This window comes from Aedes albopictus, chromosome 2 (assembly GCF_035046485.1).
Source record: "Aedes albopictus strain Foshan chromosome 2, AalbF5, whole genome shotgun sequence".
Classification (NCBI taxonomy): Eukaryota; Metazoa; Arthropoda; class Insecta; order Diptera; family Culicidae; genus Aedes; species Aedes albopictus.
The window spans coordinates 222,871,200-222,890,414 of NC_085137.1; the positions used below are offsets into that span (position 1 = coordinate 222,871,200).

The 19,215-nt window shown below is 44.7% G+C and overlaps 1 protein-coding gene across 1 annotated transcript in view; it reads left to right on the top strand.

Annotated features, from left to right (window-relative positions):
- The first annotated feature begins 10,991 nt into the window (after positions 1-10,991).
- Positions 10,992-19,215, top strand: part of LOC109433104 (sushi, von Willebrand factor type A, EGF and pentraxin domain-containing protein 1) — an 87,936-nt gene continuing 79,712 nt past the window's right edge. Inside the window, exon 1 of the mRNA XM_029859590.2 lies at positions 10,992-11,605. Within this exon, the coding sequence (XP_029715450.2) occupies positions 11,545-11,605 (61 nt within the window). The 5' untranslated portion in view covers positions 10,992-11,544. The remainder of the gene's footprint in view (positions 11,606-19,215) is intronic.

Genomic DNA, 19,215 nt, shown 5'->3' on the forward strand with positions numbered 1-19,215 from the left:
ATGTGGAACTTGCGGGGATAGTAAAGTCCCTTAGCGTAGGTAAGGCCCCAGGTCCGGATGGAGTTCCGAACCTGGCCTTCAAGTAGCTATTGCAGAGGCTCCCGAGATGTTCAAGTCTGCTATGCAGAAATGCCTGGACGAAGGAGTTTTCCCAGAAGCTTGGAAGAGGCAGAGCCTGGTACTATTGCCAAAGGCGGGGAAACCACCCGGAGACCCGTCGGCATATAAACCAATATGCTTAATAGACACGGCGGGGAAGGTGCTCGAAAAGATCATCCTGTTGTTGAGGTTCACCGAGGGCGAAAATGGTCTTTCGAGTAACCAGTTCGGCTTCCGGAAGGAGAGGTCCACTGTAGACGCTGTCTTGTCGGTTACAAAAATCGCCGAGAAAGCACTGGAGCTTAAAAGAAGAGGAATTCGTTTCTGTGCGGTTGTGACTCTGGATGTAAGGAATGCGTTTAATAGCGCTAGCTGGTCTGCTATTGCCAATGCGCTCTTGCGTCTAGGGATACCCGGGTACCTGTACAAGATTCTCGGATGTTACTTTCAGAATCGAGTACTAGTTTACGACACGGAGGTGGGTCGGAAGTGCTTTCACATAACCTCAGGAGTTCCGCAAGGTTCCATCCTGGGTCCGGTGTTATGGAATGTCATTTACGACGAGGTGTTGAGATTAGAGTACCCAGTGGGAGTGAAGATTGTCGGATTTGCCGGCGACATTACGCTCGAAGTCTACGGTGAAACGATTGAGGAGGTGAAGTTGACTACTCGATCAAGGTGGTTGTAGAGGCGTGGATGCGATCCAGGAAACTGGAGCTGGCTCACCACAAGACAGAGGTGACGGTTGTTAACAACCGGAAGTCGGAGCAGCAGACGGAGATCAGTGTAGGAGAGTGCACTATCCTGTCAAAGCGCTCCGTCAAACACTTGGGCGTGATGATCGACGATAAGCTTACCTTCGGTAGCCACGTCGATTATGCCTGTACAAGAGCCTCCACGGCTATTGCGGCACTGTCCCGGATGATGTACAATAGCTCTGCGGTGTACGCCAGTAAGCGCAAGCTTCTGGATAGTGTTGCTACGTCCATACTTAGGTATGGCGGCCCGGCGTGGGGCACCGCGCTAAGTACTGAATGTTACCGATGGAAGCTGGAAAGTACTTACAGGCTTATGTGGCTGAGGGTTGCGAGCGCGTATCGTACCGTGTCACACGACGCTCTCTGTGTCATTACTGGTATGGTGCCTATCGGCATCCTTATCAGTGAGGACATGGAGTGCTTCGAAATGCGCGACACAAGAGGCATACGCAGGACTGCCAGGATGGCCTCTATGGTCAAATGGCAGCGCGCATGGGACAGTTCCAGCAAAGGAAGGTGGACCCATAGGTTGATACCGAGGGTAGATAGTTAGATTAATAGGCGCCATGGGGAAGTTGATACCGAGTGTGGACAACAAGTCCGTCGAGATGGTCACCCTGGTCGCATAACGTCAGCGCTTGTCAGTTTGGCAAGCCTAGATATACGTGACAAGACAAAACGTCAAACCATTTCTATAAGTATATGCCACGCTACATTATTCACTGAATTCATCTAACTAAAGTGTATTTCTTGAAGTTATTGGCTAAATTATTGTGAGTTTTGATTTTCATTTTCCTCAATTGTGTTACTAAATTCGCATTTATCTTGCAGTTAAAACAAGCAAAGTTCTTTGATCGGTTATAATTTGTACTTGAATTAAAAGGAATCACTGAAAAGTACGATAATTGACCTAACCTATATTATATACTAAACTAATTATTATAATCTGTTTTTTTAGTTTTGAAGCATCGCTGAAGTAAAGTGCTATCGAAATTCAGTCCGTTTTTCTTCTCTACTGATCGAAAGAACAAACTTCAAAATTTTCAATGTCGGAACCACATACACCGGAGGTTGAGGTCGAACCAGCCTGTAACTACGCAGCATGCGAGCACCCGGACAAAGCAGGAGAATTCGTTCAGTGTGATAAATGTGGTTCGTGGTGGCACTTTACTTGCGCCGGTGTCACCGGATCTATCGCGGACAGAGCTTGGTCATGCTCGAAGTGCACCACAACATCGATTATCTCTCCGGGTGGTGAAGGCTCTGCAAGTGCTTTAGCTCGAAACCTAACCCTGCTCAGAGAACGGCACGAGCGCGAGAAGAAAAGGATGGAGTTAGAGTTGCAACGGAAGTTTCTCGACGAGCAACAGCGCTTATTGGACATATCGGCGGCAGAAGATGTCGGCAGTACAGGTTCTAGGGTGTTGAACGACTGGTTAAACGGTCACGAAGGAGAAGAAGGCGCGGTAGGAGGTACAGCAAACCCGCCAGCAGCCTCTCAAATTCAGCCACCAGGGATTCCCAAAGAACCAGATGCAGTACAGGTGATCAAAGATTTGCAGGCGCAGCTCGCCCATTATCAGCGCGCGTCTGTGATGCCACCACCGCCTCAAAACCAACTAAGCGAGTTGAATCGTCAGCTAGAACTCTGTAGGGCACAGCTAGAAAAACTCAACATTCCCGATTCGCGCCCAGCTGCAGGAAGGCCGAATGCTACATCTACGCCGCCACTCAACGATCCATGTGTTCCGTTTAATACTGAACGGCCGTTACAGCTGCCACGGTTATTTTCGCAAGGAGTTGTTCCCAAGCATATTCCCCGACAAGCGGTAAGTAGGCCCGAACCAGTACCGCTGGATAGCTCGGTGCCGCCTGCTTTCGCCGAACTGCGCCGCCCTCCGATAGCGCATCCAGTCAATTCAAGCGGCATAGAAGGATCCAACAATTCCGTTGGAAACCCACAGTATCGTAGGCTCAGGAACTACGTACCACCGATTGTAGGACCAACTCAGCAGCAACTCGCGGCTCGTCAATCGCTCAGGCGCGACCTTCCGGTGTTTTCAGGAAACCCCGCTGACTGGCCGATATTTATATCGAACTACAATTACACCACTGCCGCTTGCGGATTCACCGATGGGGAGAATATGCTTCGGTTGCAAAGATGTCTTAAAGGCGCCGCGTTAGAGAGCGTCCGAAGTCGGCTGGTATTGCCAGCAGCAACTCCTCAAGTCATCGAAACGCTCAGGATGCGTTATGGGCGACCAGAACTTTTGATTAACGCTCTACTCGAGAAGGTTCGATCAATCCCGGCGCCGAGATCGGATAGACTGGACGGACTCATCGAGTTCGGCGTAGCGGTACAGTCATTATGTGACCATATAGAGGCTGCTAACGAACACGACCACTTGTCGAACCCGTCGCTCGTGCAGGAGCTAGTGTCGAAACTGCCTGACGATCAAAAACTGATGTGGGCGGGATACAAACGTGGTGTTCCGATAGTAAACTTGAAGACATTCAGCGACTACATGATGGAAGTGGTTCAAGATGCATCCAGCGTGATTTCGTTTGAACCAGAAGTTCGGAAACCAGCTAAGAAGGTCACGTCGAAGGGCTGCATAAATTCACACAATGCTGACGTCCCTGAAGAGGCTTCAGGACCCAAGGTCGCTAAACAAAGAGAATGTATGGTTTGCAGCAAATCGGGTCACTATGTGAAGGAATGTGGTATCTTCAAAGCGTATACTGTCGATGAACGATGGCGCAAGGTTCGAGCCTTAGGATTATGCCAGAATTGCTTGTTCGGGCACGGAAGGCGCTCTTGCCGAATTGCAAGCCGGTGTAATGTCGATGGATGCTAGTTACGTCACCACTCTTTGCTACATTCGGCGCAGCGCCTGACCCAAGTCGTTGAAAACCATACCCACCAGCTGATGGGTTCGAAGGTGCTTTTCCGGATAATTCCGGTGACTTTGCACGGTCCGGCTGGAGCAATAGACACATTTGCCTTTTTGGATGAAGGATCGTCCCTCACTTTGATTGAAAGTGAACTGGCAAACCAACTCGGCGTACATGGACATTCGCGGTCTTTGTGTCTTCGTTGGACTGGCAATACATCTAGATTCGAACATAAATCCCAAGCAGTGACCGCCGTCATATCCGGAAGTAGCATGAAACAACGCTATACACTACGGGACGCACAAACGGTGGAATCCCTCAATCTCCCAACGCAAACTTTCCTGTTTGAGGAGGCGTTGAGACAATTCGGGCATCTTAAAGGGCTCCCGATACAAAGCTACCATAACGCGAAGCCGAAGATTTTGATAGGCGTTGACAACCTGCGCCTTGCCGTGCCATTGAGGATTAAGGAGGGGCTTGGCGCCGACCTTATCGCAACTAAAACGCGTCTAGGGTGGTGTGTGTATGGTCGTCAACAAGGGAAGACCAGAAGCGAGTATAGTCTACACATATGCGAATGTTCGTGCGATGACAAATTACAGGATTCGCTCAAAGAATTTTACGCCATAGAAGAGGCTGGCGTGAAACCTCCAGAAGCGATAATGTCGAACGACGATCGTCGCGCTTGGGATTTGATGAAAACCATTACCAAGCGCGTTGGAAACCGCTACGAGAAGGGTCTTCTTTAGATTAAGGATGACATCGAGTTCCCACAGAGCTACGGAATGGCAGTTAGAAGACTTCAATGTTTAGAGCGACGGATGGAGCGAAATCCCAAACTAAAGGAGAACCTACATCGACAGATCGCTGAATACTAGGAGAAGGCATATGCTCACAAGGTCACGCCAGGAGAACTCAGCAAAGTGGATGCAAAGAAGATATGGTTTCTTCCTATCGGCGCCGTAATCAACCCCAAAAAACCGGACAAGGTCCGAATCGTTCTGGATGCCGCGGCTAAAGTGAAGGGTATGTCGCTCAACAGCTTTCTTCTAAAGGGTCCTGATCAGTTAGTTTCCCTTCTTGCTGTTTTCTTCAATTTTCGTCTCTTTGCTGTAGCGGTTACAGCAGATATTCGGGAAATGTTCCACCAGCTGCGAATACGTCAGGTGGACAAATATGCGCAATGCTTTCTATGGCGAGCAGCGCCTACAGACGAGCCGGAAACATATGTAATGGACGTGGCTATATTTGGGGCCGCCTGCTCACCAGCATTGGCCCAGTATGCCAAGAACACGAACGCCATAGAACACGCTGACAGATTCCCAAGAGCTGCTCAAGGGATTCTCAAAAGTACGTACGTCGACGACTACTTGGACAGCTTTGGGAGCGTCGAAGAAGCGAAAAAGATCGCCACGGAAGTCCGGATGATCAACGAACACGGAGGTTTTGATTTGCGCAACTGGAGATCCAATAGTTGAGCTGTCATGGAGCACATGGGGGAAACCGAAGTAACCCATGAACAAAAAATATGTCTGTCCGAAGATCGACGACCGAATGCCAGTCTGGAAACTGAGCGGGTGCTGGGGATGTTATGGGACCCGTCGAAGGACGAACTGTTTTTCTGCACACGTATGAACGACGAAACGACGAGCTTGATCAACGAAGGTGCCAGGCCGACAAAGCGACAAATTTTGCGATGCGTAATGTCACTTTTCGACCCTCTTGGCCTGCTTTCTCCATTCGTAATACATGGAAAGATCCTCGTACAAGACCTGTGGAGAGCCGGGTTAGAATGGGATGAACCGGTAGGAGATGGAGCGTTTCTACGTTGGCGTAAGTGGATCGATGCAATGGAATGGGTGGCAACTATACGAATTCCACGCTGTTACTTCGCCCTCGCAACCGAGTGCACCTATTACAATGCACAGTTGCACGCGTTTGCAGATGCGAGTCCGTCCGCTTACTCGTGCGCCGTATATTTGAGAATTGTCGGGCAAGATGGTATTGTACAATGCACGTTGGTGGCCGCGAAAGCGAAGGTGGCACCGTTAAAGCCACTTTCCGTTCCGAGACTTGAGCTCCAAGCGTGCGTTCTTGCTGCTCGTCTAATAAAGTTCGTCGAAACGAACCATCCAATCGTAGTCGCTAAAAGATTTTTGTGGACTGATTCTCGAACGGCGTATTCTTGGATTAGAGCAGACCCCCGTAATTATCGACCTTTCGTTGCTCATCGAGTAGGTGAAATTTTGGAAACGACGCAAAGTAACGAATGGCGATGGCTTCCGTCAGAAGAAAATCCGGCCGACGAAGCCACGAAATGGGGAAGCTGTCCCTACGTCAACGCGGACAGTCAATGGTTCAGCAGTTCCCGGATAATGTACCAGCCTGAAGAACACTGGCCAGACCCTGCGGTGCCCCACGTCGACATTGAGGATGAAATTCGTCCTTGTGTACTGCACCATGTCGAGGTCCATCCCATCATAGAGTACGAACGATTTTCTAAATGGGAAAGGCTCCGAAATACAATGGTCTACGTTCTACGATTCAGGAATAACATCGACAAGCGGCGCTTGAGGACGGTTGGATCACCATCGCAGCAGGAGTTGAAAACCGCTGAAGAAACGATTATAAGGATGGTACAGCTCGAAGCCTATCCCGATGAAGTGACTATAATCGGGAAAAATAGTTCGCTGCCAAGGGAAAAGCAACAGCATTTACACAAATCCAGCTCGATACATAAGTTAGTGCCCTTTATGGACGAATGTGGCATCCTTCGGCAAAACAGCAGAATCGCCGCCGCTGAACAAGCCGCCTTCGGACTTCGCTTTCCTATGATCCTGCCGAAACAGCACCTCGTCACCAAACTGATAGTTGACCATCATCACCGCCGCTTCAGGCATGCATTTGCCGAGACAATGGTAAACAAACTCCGCCAAACGTACGCTATACCCAAGTTAAGATCCTTAGTGCGTTTCGTGTCACGGGCGTGCCTAATCTGTCAGCTGAAAAAATCTCGCCCTGCCGTTCCTCCTATGGCTCCTTTGCCACCAGCGAGATTAGCTGCTTTCGTACGCCCCTTTAGTTATGTGGGCGTAGACTATTTTGGCCCTCTGCTTGTAAAGCTTGGGAGGTCAAATGCCAAAAGATGGATTGCTTTATTCACATGCTTAACCGTGAGAGCAATCCACCTTGAAGTAGCTTTCAACTTATCGACGGACTCCTGCATCTCGTGTGTCCGACGCTTTGTGTGCCGTAGAGGTTCGCCGATCGAGTTCATTTCCGATAACGGCACGAATTTTTGCGGTGCGGACCGAATATTGCGTAATCAGATCAATAGTGGACTAACAGCAACCTTCACTAATTCATGTACCAAATGGAGCTTTAATCCGCCAGGGGCGCCTCATATGGGCGGCGCCTGGGAAAGGCTGGTGCGCTCGGTGAAATCGGGAATGGTAGGCGCTTACTCGGAGGGCAAACTAGACGATGAAGGGCTCCAGACTTTGATCGTTGAGATCGAAAGCATCGTCAACGGTAGACCGTTAACTTATCTACCGCTCGAATCAGCAGAATCGGAAGCCCTCACCCCTAATCATTTTTTGTTGGGCAGTTCCATGGGGACTAAGGTACCTTCGGTGGAAATACCAACCGCTTTACAAGTGCGGGTTTCCTACGACCTGATTCAGCGCCAATTGAACCATTTCTGGGCGCGCTGGATAAAAGAGTATCTGCCGGTGATCAGAAGGCAACCTAAGTGGTTTTTGGAAACCAGGCATGTACGGAAGGGTGATCTTGTATTTATCGCCGACGAAGGAACAAGAAATGGCTGGATACGAGGAATGGTTGAAGAGGTTACGGAGGGCATCGATGGACGAATTCGTCAAGCGACGGTGAAGACTTCGAGCGGAATCCTGCGAAGGCCAGTATCGAAACTCGCCGTCCTGGATGTAGTCAACGGAAGTGCAGTCTCGGAGGATGTCCAGATGCACTCGGGGGAGGATGTGGACAACAAGTCCGTCGAGATGGCCACCCTGGTCGCATAACGTCAGCGCTTGTCAGTTTGGCAAGCCTGGATATACGTGACAAGACAAAACGTCAAACCATTTCTATAAGTATATGCCACGCTACATTATTCACTGAATTCATCTAACTAAAGTGTATTTCTTGAAGTTATTGGCTAAATTATTGTGAGTTTTGATTTTCATTTTCCTCAATTGTGTTACTAAATTCGCATTTATCTTGCAGTTAAAACAAGCAAAGTTCTTTGATCGGTTATAATTTTTACTTGAAATAAAAGGAATCACTGAAAAGTACGATAATTGACCTAACCTATATTATATACTAAACTAATTATTATAATCTGTTTTTTTAGTTTTGAAGCATCGCTGAAGTAAAGTGCTATCGAAATTCAGTCCGTTTTTCTTCTCTACTGATCGAAAGAACACCGAGGGTAGATAGTTAGATTAATAGGCGCCATGGGGAAGTTACATTCCACCTGACACAGGTCCTTTCAGGTCATGGTTGCTTGAGACAGTATCTACACCGTTTCAGGTATGCGGATTCTCCCGAATGCCCAGTGTCCAATGGTTTAGACTAGAGGAAACGGCGGAACACGTTTTGTTCGTGTGCCCGCGTTTTCGCACAATGCGTGACCGTATGCTTGCCACATGTGGAGAGGACACAACTCCGGACAATTTGGTCCAGAGGATGTGTAGGGAAGAGTTTGGCTGTAACGCCGTTTCAACGGCTATCACCCATATCATCTGGGAGCGCGTGGACTCGGAGAATGGCTAGCTCAGTTGCGGTACAAGAGGAGGTCATTCTTGAATCCAAGCTTTCCTGGACACCTCACATTGTGTTCAGAATCAAGAAAGCTTGTATGGCCTTCGGGCCTTTGGTACAACTTGGGGCCTAAAACCCAAGTATAACCCAAATGGATCTACACAACTGTTGTGCGGCCAATATTGGCCTATGGATGTCTAGTGTGAAGACAAAAGGGCGAAATGAGAACGGTCCAATCAAAGTTAGGCCATCTCCAAAGGATGTGCTTAATGGCGATGTCTGATGGAGCGTTCTCTTCAACTCCCACGGCAGCACTCGAAGTTCTCTTTGACGTTGCCCCACTACACATTCACCTCAAACAAGAACCGCACATCAACATACACCACGTTGTTTCCACTTTTGGTGAATTGGGGCAAAATTGTCCTTGCTCCAAGTGATCTTACAATTGCTTGTAATTTTCCATATAGGACATTTTCCACGAAATTCCCTTCCCGGGAAGAGTAGACATCTGGATATCTGGAAAGAAGTATTTCAGACGGCATCGTATGTTACACTGATGGCTCCCTTCTTGAAGGTCGAGCAGGTGCTGGTGGATTTTCTCGTGAGCTAAGGCTGTATCAGTCTTACTCACTTGGTAGACACTGCACCGTTTTTCAGGCCGAAATGGAGGATAACGTGCCTCTGGAGCCGGCCTTCTGATACCTGATATATATCATCTGGGAGCTACAGAGGAGGTGGCGATTGGACTCGGAGAATGGCTAGCACAGTTGCGGTACAAGAGGTGGTCCAGGGGTTCGGAGTCGGCTTCGTAGGTCATACCGGTGCCCTGCGGTCGAAAAAAAAAATACAGACATTTTCTTAGTTCGTCAAACTGAGTTGAGTGGTATATGAGACTCGGTCTTGTGAGTCTCAGATCTAAAATCGGTTTTCGAGCGGTATGTCAACCCTTCTCATGGGCGTTAAAAGGAGAAAAACAGAAGAAACAAAAAAAAATCCAAACAGCATAGGGGCTGTCCATAAACCACGAAGTCATTTTTTCCTGAACTTTAGGCCCCCTCTCCCCCACCGTGGTCTTGCGTAGTTCCAGGCAGTACCCAAAAATTGCCAGAAATTGCCAGGTGATCGAAAACATTATTTATCATCAATAAAAGTACCCGAATTATTCCTTTCCTGAATTCATTCATATTATTTTAATTCTGTTAAAAGAGAAATGTGTGACATAGAATGTTAGGAAACTGAACATTTCCAAAATACTTTATAATTGATCAGATTGTAGAAAAAACATGTAGGTTGACAATGGGTATTATCGGCAGGTTTGTTCTCTTCGTCATGGAGGGTTTTTGTCAGTCAAATTGCCTGAAACTTGGCCATATAATTCATCTTAGTTGGGAAGGATTTGAGACCTACTCTGAGTTCAATATGTTTCAAAAAATCCCCAAAGACGAAGAGAACAAAACGGCCGAGAATAGGTAATTTCCTCTACTTAAAATAGCTGAGAATCTCAGCTGAGTTTATGCAACTTTCAAGTATTCATGAGAAAAAAGCGAAATAGTATCCAAAATAAATTAAAGAAAAAAATGTCTTGGAAAATGTTCATTAACCTGTACTTTTTCATGCTGTGGACAGAAAAAAATTACTTAGCCAGTTATTTCAAAATTGATTTTATGATTTGGAACAGACAGAAAAAAAATAAAATACCAAATCAAAAAACCACGTGATTTGGTCGCAACCCCCCCTCCCTAGTGACCACGTGGTTTATGGATTGTCCCATATGAAATTTCATTTGAAAATTCGAATAATACCAATAATATCACGTACAGATTCCGCAATAAAATGATTGAAAACATTCGAACTAAAAAAGAATATTTTTCTAGGTAATACATACTACATATAAATTACAAATACAATGTGATCAATGTCCTCATAAGATTCGACAGAATTGCATAAATTATAATCCTTAATATCGATGCAATTAATACATGACTATTGCAGATGTATTGATTTGAAATTATTCTCGAAAAAATACATATCATATTTCTTTTCATAGACACATTTTTGAACCACATAATTTTATTTACTTTAGGACGAAGGGAATGACACAAACTAGTATCCCAATTATTTTTCCAATTATCCTAAAAATATGCATTAAGCATTGAAAAGAATTCTGATGCATGAGTTTTGCGGTTGAAAATTATTCCACGATTCACTCCCAATTTGGCTAAAGAATCAGCTTGTTCATTTTCATAAATATTACTGCGTGCTGGAACCCACTCATATTTGATTAAAAATCCTCGACAGAATTGATCAAATAAAATGTTTTTAATGACCATTGCTCATGCTTCAACCCTACCAAACTACTCAAACTTTACGAACCGTTCGTACGTAGAACCGTTGAGATTCGTGATGAATCTGTACGATTCGGTTGTTGACAGCGTGCTCAGTTGGCACCCAGTCAGTTGTTTCTCGATAGTCTAAACGGTCGGTACATATTAGTGAAGCCCCGGCAAGTGAGCAGAAGAGACAACTTAGTAAAAGCACAGAAAATCGCGAAATTGAAGATTTTACGAGCGACGGTCTCTATCACATGTGATGCGAGTTGTTTAGCGCGCGCGAATCCTAGTCCGTCCTTGGCTGATTGTTGCTTGTCCTGGTTGGTCCTGGCTGGACTAGCACAACCTATACTCCACCAAAAGAGGAGGCTGCGAGGAGCATCATCGTCATCGTCATTGAGAATCACGACCCCCGTCGTCATTGCGCTCTGTGTGCTACGAAGATTCCTTGCGAGAAGGGTCCACGAGAAAAGCCAAGAACAGGAGATACGTTCTGACCGTGCTAGTGGGAGGACACGTTTTTCACGCTCTCTGCTGCGGAAAAGCAGAAAAGTTGCCACTTTGCAAAAGTGCTGTTCTGAAAAGTTCCCACAGTGTGACATGGTGTGTATTCCGTAGGCGGATCAGTGCTCTGCTGGAGTTTGCATAAATTCAAAGTGGAGAAGTGCTACACCTGGTGAAAAATGATGCTGAAGAAAAATATCCTCTGCTGGTTGCTCCTGTCAGCCATATTGGTTAAAACGGGTGAGCCTTTTTTCGTCGATATCGGAAGAGGTGTTTTGGGGGTGGTGAAATCTTCTCGGTGGGTGGTGGGTGGATTGTGTCCCATTCGGGTCGATGGTGTGGGATGTTTATGTTCTGTTCGTGCCATCTTCGGCCGCCGGGGTCCATGTGATGCGCGTCCGGTAGGGGATTCCGTGCGTTCCAGGTCACACCGAACAGCTGATTTTCGAGTTGTGTTTTGTTTGCGTGGCCTTCGTTGGGGGAGAGATTCGGAAGCTATCAAAACGAGAGCATGGAATTCCGGTGAACTTCAGATTTTTACGACAGAGCGACAATCAAGTGAACAGTGAGACACGAAACTCTCAGAATCTGGAAAAGCTATGGATCAAAGTCATGACCTGCCGAAATATGGAGTTCAATAAACTCATAAAAATATGAGGAAATATCCATCTTAGCGATTTTATTTAAACTTTAGCCATTATTTTATTTTTTTTTTAATAAAGAATAAATGCGAAAGCAGCCTTTTCAAAACAAGGTTTTTTCATCATTGTTTTATAAGCGATTTGGTGCAGTTCAGCATTATAAGATATGAGTGCAGTGCAGATCCCTCAAGGTTGGCTGCTGCACTTTTACTAATTGACTGCTTGTTTATTATGTATAAGCAAAAAAAATCAGTTTTCCCACATTTTAATATTTGAGTCAAATTTAGCGAAAATTATATTCTGACTGAAAAGATCATCAAGACTCAACACATTTCGCCAGACGTGGATGTCAAAGATTGGAGCATGGACTATTTCAATTAAATGTTTATGTATTCAATGTTTTTATTTTTATATAATTTTAATAATCCTAAATGCCATACTCAACTTAACACTGAATGGCACAACTCTTGGAAACAGTAAAATTCTGGAATCCGGACACAAATCGATTGTACGAGTGGGGGAACTAGACGGCTCATTTTCACTGTCATGACACCATTCCCGTATTTTTTTTTGCTCCGAAAACCGGCAACTCTCAGTAGGTATCAAAGGTAACATTAATGACGACGATGATGATGGTGATGATGGTAGAAGCAAACAGGGATCCAAGAATATTTATCACAGCGTCATTGCGCTTGTGCACTACGTGTGGAAAGTGAAAGAATGGGGACAGCATCAGCATCAGCAGGAAGCAGGAACACTCTGATGCTCTTCAACGTAGTGCAGCAGCTCCAGCCGTGTCGGAGATGGTTGTTGCTTTTGTAGTATGCTTGTGCCCTTGCACGTGATTTCCTGGAGTGAAGTGTTTGAGATGAAAGTGAAAATGTGCAAAAAGAATTTATAGTTCATGGATGACGTTGATGGATGGGTGGATGATGAAGCCGGAAAAAGTTGTGCTAGGGAAAGCTCTGTGTAGGATTTGGTGCTCCGATGCTTAAGAAAGATAACAGATGCATTGTTTTATGTCTTTATCGAGGTGTTATGAAATGGTGACTTGTTTTACACAAATATTTGATTGAAGGCTCAGAATAAACGCATAAGAACGTTAAACTACATACAAGTGTAAGTCTATTACCTCAGAATCGCACTTATCTTCAAACAAGCTTCGAGGTGAAAACTACGCAATAATTGTGCAATTATTGTCACCTGCAGAATTTGATGTAAATCCATTTCCATAGATAGACAATAATTCAGGAAGACACACTGGGATCAAAAAAACCGTTACGTAGTTATTGAACTTCCCATGTTTTTGACTCTTGGCTATAACTTGTCAAACTTATCGCAGTTTTTTACCCTTATTTGAAAGATTATTGAATTTTCTATCAAATGGCATTTTTGAATCGAGTGGTTTAGTTAAATAATTAAGTTTTCTAGAGCAAAATAGCTCAAAATAGTGTGTTTTAATTAGTTTTTGTCAATTATCTTTGAAACATGCGTAATAAATTAAAATTCTTTTTTAGGCAAAGTTGTTGCCCTTGGTTTACTCTACAATTCGTTCTTTGACATTAAACTTCTAGCTCTTATCGTTTTCTTGCAATTTCGATTTAAATGTACGGCACAGTGCGCAAAAAAGTGCTTACCTTGACAGTTGCAAATTTATGATCTGAAATGCGATGTTTAAATCATGTTTAAATGATGTTTGATGTCAAAGAACAAATTATAGTGTAAAACAGGGGCCAGAATTTTGCCTAAGAAAGAATTTTAAATTATTACGCATTTTTTAAAGATAATGGACAAAAACAAATTAAAACACACTAATTTTGAGCTAATTGCTCTAGAAAACTTAGTTATTTAACTAAACCAATCGATCAAAAGATGTCATTTGATAGAAAATTCAATAATATTTCGAGTAAGGGTCAAAAAACTTGGGTAAGTTTGACTATTTTCAAGTTATAGCCAATAGGCAATAGGATTCAAACACATGGGATGTTCAATAACTACGTAACGGTTGAGATTTGACCATATGCGTAGAGCAATTTTTTTCACCATTTATGATCCTCCAATACCCTTTAAAAAGTTTGCACTCAGGAACCTAACACCCTGTATAGAATTGTTGCATCCACATTTATTTGCAAGAGAAGAAATAATTGATTCAGTACAAAAGGGCGAATCATTTTCTCAAAAGGTAAATCTAAACACTAAACACGAACTGTAAAATTCTCTATACTTTTAGATAAGGAACGTGTCATTCGCCCCACGATGTATGTAGCTCGTTTTACCCCACCCTCTCTCTCTTTTTCACCTTTTTCGAAAATTTCTGAAGTGCAAAATAAATGTTTTTTAAGTCGTGATTGTGTAAAAACTTTCTTTGTATCGAATGGAGCTAATTTGGCTCACCGCACGGCTTTAAAAATTCAAATATCTTCAAACAACCCCGATATCCCCTATTTCTTTAAAATTTCACATGTATCTCCGCCCGGAGTGGAGCACAATCGATAAGAGCAGGACCAACCCTATGTTGAATTGCCGATACTATGGAAGTTTTTACACAAATACGAGTTAAATAAGTCATTTATTTTGAGCGCCAGTCGGGAATAGATGAGGATTTTCTCAAAAAGGTGTATGATAGAGAGAGTGGGGTAAAATGAGCTAAATTCACTGATTTCCAGCATCGTGCGGTGAATGACACCCTCCTTAACTGAAACTGTAGAGATTTTTGCAGTTTGGGTCAAAAATTCATTCGAATCCATCCACTCCGAGCAGAGATATTGAATTTATTCGCGTTTTATACCTATTTCTTCCCACTGTGCATTGATTCGAAACAGAGATGCAGTGTTGGTTCCATCACTATACAGATAAAAAAATGAGATTAACACGTCATGTAAACTTCATTTTAGTCATGTAAACTTAATGCTATGATGGTTTACGTGATATATCATGTAAATTTGTGTTATATGTCATGTAAACACTCAGAGTCATGCTAAATTACATGACATGTAATGGAAGTTAACATGATATTTCATAAACTTTACATGATATGTCATGTAAACTTCTGTGATATCCCACGCTCCACAGAATTTTACATTCTTTTTTCGATCTGTGTAATTTAGATGTTGACTTGAGTGAGACTTGTAAAAGTTATCTTTCACTCTTAAAAAATTAGGAATTTACACGCGACATAAACCATCAACGCACGTAAACATTTCATGACTGAATGACAAATTTGATTGAATTTTACATCCATCATGTAACTTCGAGTTGATTGCACAAGATGTCAACAAACTTATCCGACCAGGTAGGTAAAAACAGTTTTACATTTATCACTTGATCTACAACTCGGTGATATGGCCGAGAGGTATTAACCTTGCCTCTCAATCAGCGGACCAGTGTTCGAATCCAGTTCATTATTTTACTTTAATATGTTCCATCTGTCGATTCGGTTGTAGCTATTGCTAGCTCGACTTTTTTTGTGATAGAAGACGTAAATTTGTGTCAAACGGGCCGCTCCTTTTATGTGCATCCAAGAGAACTTAAATTTACATGATTTTTTCTAAGAGTGTTATACCAAAGAAAAGGCAGTTTCTGACCTATCCGGTTGACCAGTTGAAACGCTGGTTCGAGCACTTTGGAAACCTTTTTCAAGTGTCGGTCACGCCATCAACACCTCAGCATGATCTGCCAAGGGTTCTACGCATTACCCGTGTCAACACCGAAGCTCCATCAGTGCAGGAGATAGAAACAGCCATCCGTAGCATGAAATCGAACAGAGCCCCAGGGGTAGATCGCATATCAGCTGAGATGCTCAAAGCTGACCCCGTAGTATCTGCACAATTACTGCATCAATTGTTCTGCAACATATGGGAAACCGCGACATTTCCGGCCGACTGGATGCAAGGCGTCTTAGTAAACGTACTCAATAAGGGTGACCTGACTGTATGCTATAATTGGCGGAGGATCATGTTACTGTGTATCGTTCTCAAAGTCCTTTGCAAAGTGATTTTTAACCGGATACAGGAGAAAATTGACGCAACTCTCCGACGACAGCAAGCAGGATTCCGTGCCGGACGATCCTGTGTGGGCCATATTGTCACGTTCCGTATCATCCTGGAACAAATCAATGAATTCCAAGAGCCTCTCTACCTGGTATTCATTGATTACGAAAAAGCTTTCGACTGTTGATTGATTGATTGATTGATTCAGCTATATTATAGAGACTTTCAGCCCCTTTCGGCCATCTCAATCACGGAAACATGTGGGAAGCCCTCAGGCGCAAGGGTCTACCAAATCGTGGACTGTTGTGGCAGCCCATTACCATGGAGCACCTAAATGACTTAGGGCCCATATAGCCGAGGCGGTAAACGCACGGGTATTCAGCATGACCATGCTGAGGGTGACGGGTTCGATTCCCGGTCGGTCCAGGATCTTTTCGTAAAGGAAATTTCCTTGGCTTCCTGGGGCATAGAGTATCTTCGTGCCTGCCACACGATGTACGCATGCAAAAATGGTCATTGGCAGAGGAAGCTCTCAGTTAATAACTGTGAAAGTGCTCATAGAACACTAAGCTGAGATGCAGGCTTTGTCCCAATGACGACGTTACGCCAAGAAGAGAGAGAGACCTAAATGACTTCGAACAGGCTGATGACGTTGCTCTCCTAGCGCTCTAATATGCAGAACAAGCTCGATGATCTTGCCAATCGCTCTTCGGCGGCAGATCTGACCATCAACGTTAACAAGACCAAATCGTTGGATGTAAACACGGTCAACCCTTCCAGCTTTACGGTAGGTGGGCAATCAGTGGAGAATGTTGAAAGATTTCAATATCTTGGTAGCCAAATGGCGTCCGATGGTAGCACCAAGATCGACATAGGTGCACAAGTCAAGAAGGCGAGGGCTGGTTTTGCGAGTTTAAGAAATGTATGGGGAAACAACCAGATCAGTCGACGCACACAAATCCGAATTTTTTACTCGAACATGAAATCTGTGCTGATGTACGCCAGTGAAACTTTGTGTGTATCAGCGGAGAACACTCAACGGTTGCAGGTCTTCATCAATAGATGCATGCGGTATATAATTCGTGCATGGTGGCCTCACAATTGAATCTCCAACGTGGAGATCCATCGTCGATGTCAACAACAGTCGATAGCGACAGAAATTCGGGACCGAAAGTGGACGTGGGTCGGCCACATTCTACGCAGGGCGGGAATGAAATCTGCAAACAAGCGTTAGACTGGAACCCAGCAGGACATCGCAGCAGAGGCAGACCCAGAGGCTCATGGCGGCACAGCCTCAATAACGAAATCAAGCAAGTCGACAGAAATTTGACCTGGCCACAGGTCAAGGCGATGGCTGGCAATCGCCCAGGATGAAAATCTTTCAATTCGGCCCTCTGCACCATGACCTTCGATGTCGCATTGTGATGCGAACTGAATGGAAGGTTTGTTTTCTTTATCTCTTTTGCCAAACTCCTGTTACAATATGCATTTTATGTATGAATTAATTGTCTGATAATATTGATAACATCTACAGGTTAGAAGTATTGACTAATTTCTTCTGCCTTCAACTTGTTGTTACATCAATATATCACTCCCCTGTTTGACATTCTACCGCCAATAAATCCATGATTATCGTACGTTCCGAAAAAGAAATCCGACACACATCCGTAAACACGCCGCAAGCCCTCGTGGTGTCCAAAGTCAACCACTCCCAGACGTTCCGGCTACTGTCTGTCTGTCTGCCTGTCTGTCTCTCTGAGCCGATTTTGTGTTGGTTGGATCCCACACTGACTGGGGCTAAATTTAAATTTACAGCCTTTCACCGCCGTAGGTACCGTCTGTCTAGTCACGGTGTCTGGGACAGTTTGTTGATTTGCCGTTACGTTAAGCGAGGCGAGTTAGATACTTGCGCTCGCGCGCTACATTGCTCGGCAAGACGAATTGACTACAGGATGCAGCAATAGAATTGAAGTCAAGCGTTCTGATGGGATCTTTTATCTAAGCCAGCGCTTTCCAAATTCCGTTTTCGCGGCGCAAAAGCCTCTTGCAGGCTCGCTAAAAGGGGTAGCAAAAGCGAGTCGGCGACGCATTGGGGCGCCGCGAAAACTGAGTTTGAGAAACGCTGATCTAAGCGAAAGATTGTAAGACTTTCACACATTTCTGGTGCTTGATTGGCTACAGCTCGTGCCGAGCAAATTATACCGTTTCCGGTCGTTTACATATGTACCTTGATCATTGGTATTCGAATGTTCTTCCCCAGTATAGTTAACGGGAAATGGGTTCACGTATTGGTGCGTGGATGCCGTTTAGAAGGAGAAAGGTGGTAGATATGATAGATTGATTTCAATGTATTGTATTGCTGTATAGTTGGAAAGAAGGGGGAACGACTTTCCCAACCCGATACTGATCCTAGCGAAGGCTAGATAGGAAGTAGGAGGAAGAGGATGGGTCAGGGATTGAATTGAACCCAGGACTTTCTGCATCCGAATCAGACGCGGTAGTTATGAGACCACCAAGCGTATGTTCAATTTTCCTGAATTCTCTTAAAACCACCCTAAATCCTCCTTCGATACCCTCAATCTCCTGAAATGCCTCTGAACCCACCTGGGAGTCCCTGAAACGTCTCAGAAAATCCATAGAACCCGCTGGAATTTCCTGAATTTTCTCTGAAGCCTCCAGAAACCTCCTGGAATTCCAAAACCCTCTAAAACTCCCCTTGAGATCCCGTGAAACGCTCCCCGAGATCCACTGATCCCCCTTAGACGCCTCTGAAATTCTTTAAAACCTCCCTGAAACACCTCTGAAACCCCTCTAAAACCCCTCTATATCCTCTTGAGACTCTCTGTAACGTCCCTGACATCCCTGAAACGCCCTTGAGACTCCCTGAGTTTTCCTGAGATCCTAAAACGCACTCCTGGGACCCCCTGAAACTCTTCTGAAAACCCCCTCAAACCATTTGAGACCCCTGAAACACTCTCTGGAAGTCCCTGAGACTCTCTCTACTCCTGAAACTTTCTCAGAAAATCCATAGAATCTCTCAACTCCCTGAAACGTCTCAGAAAATTCATAGAACCCGCTGAAATTTCCTGAATCTTCTCTGAAGCCTCCAGAAAACTCCTGGAATTCCAAAACCCTCTAAAATTCTCCTTGAGATCCCGTGAAACGCTCCCCGAGATCCACTGATCCCTCTTAGACGCCTCTGAAATTCTTTAAAACCTCC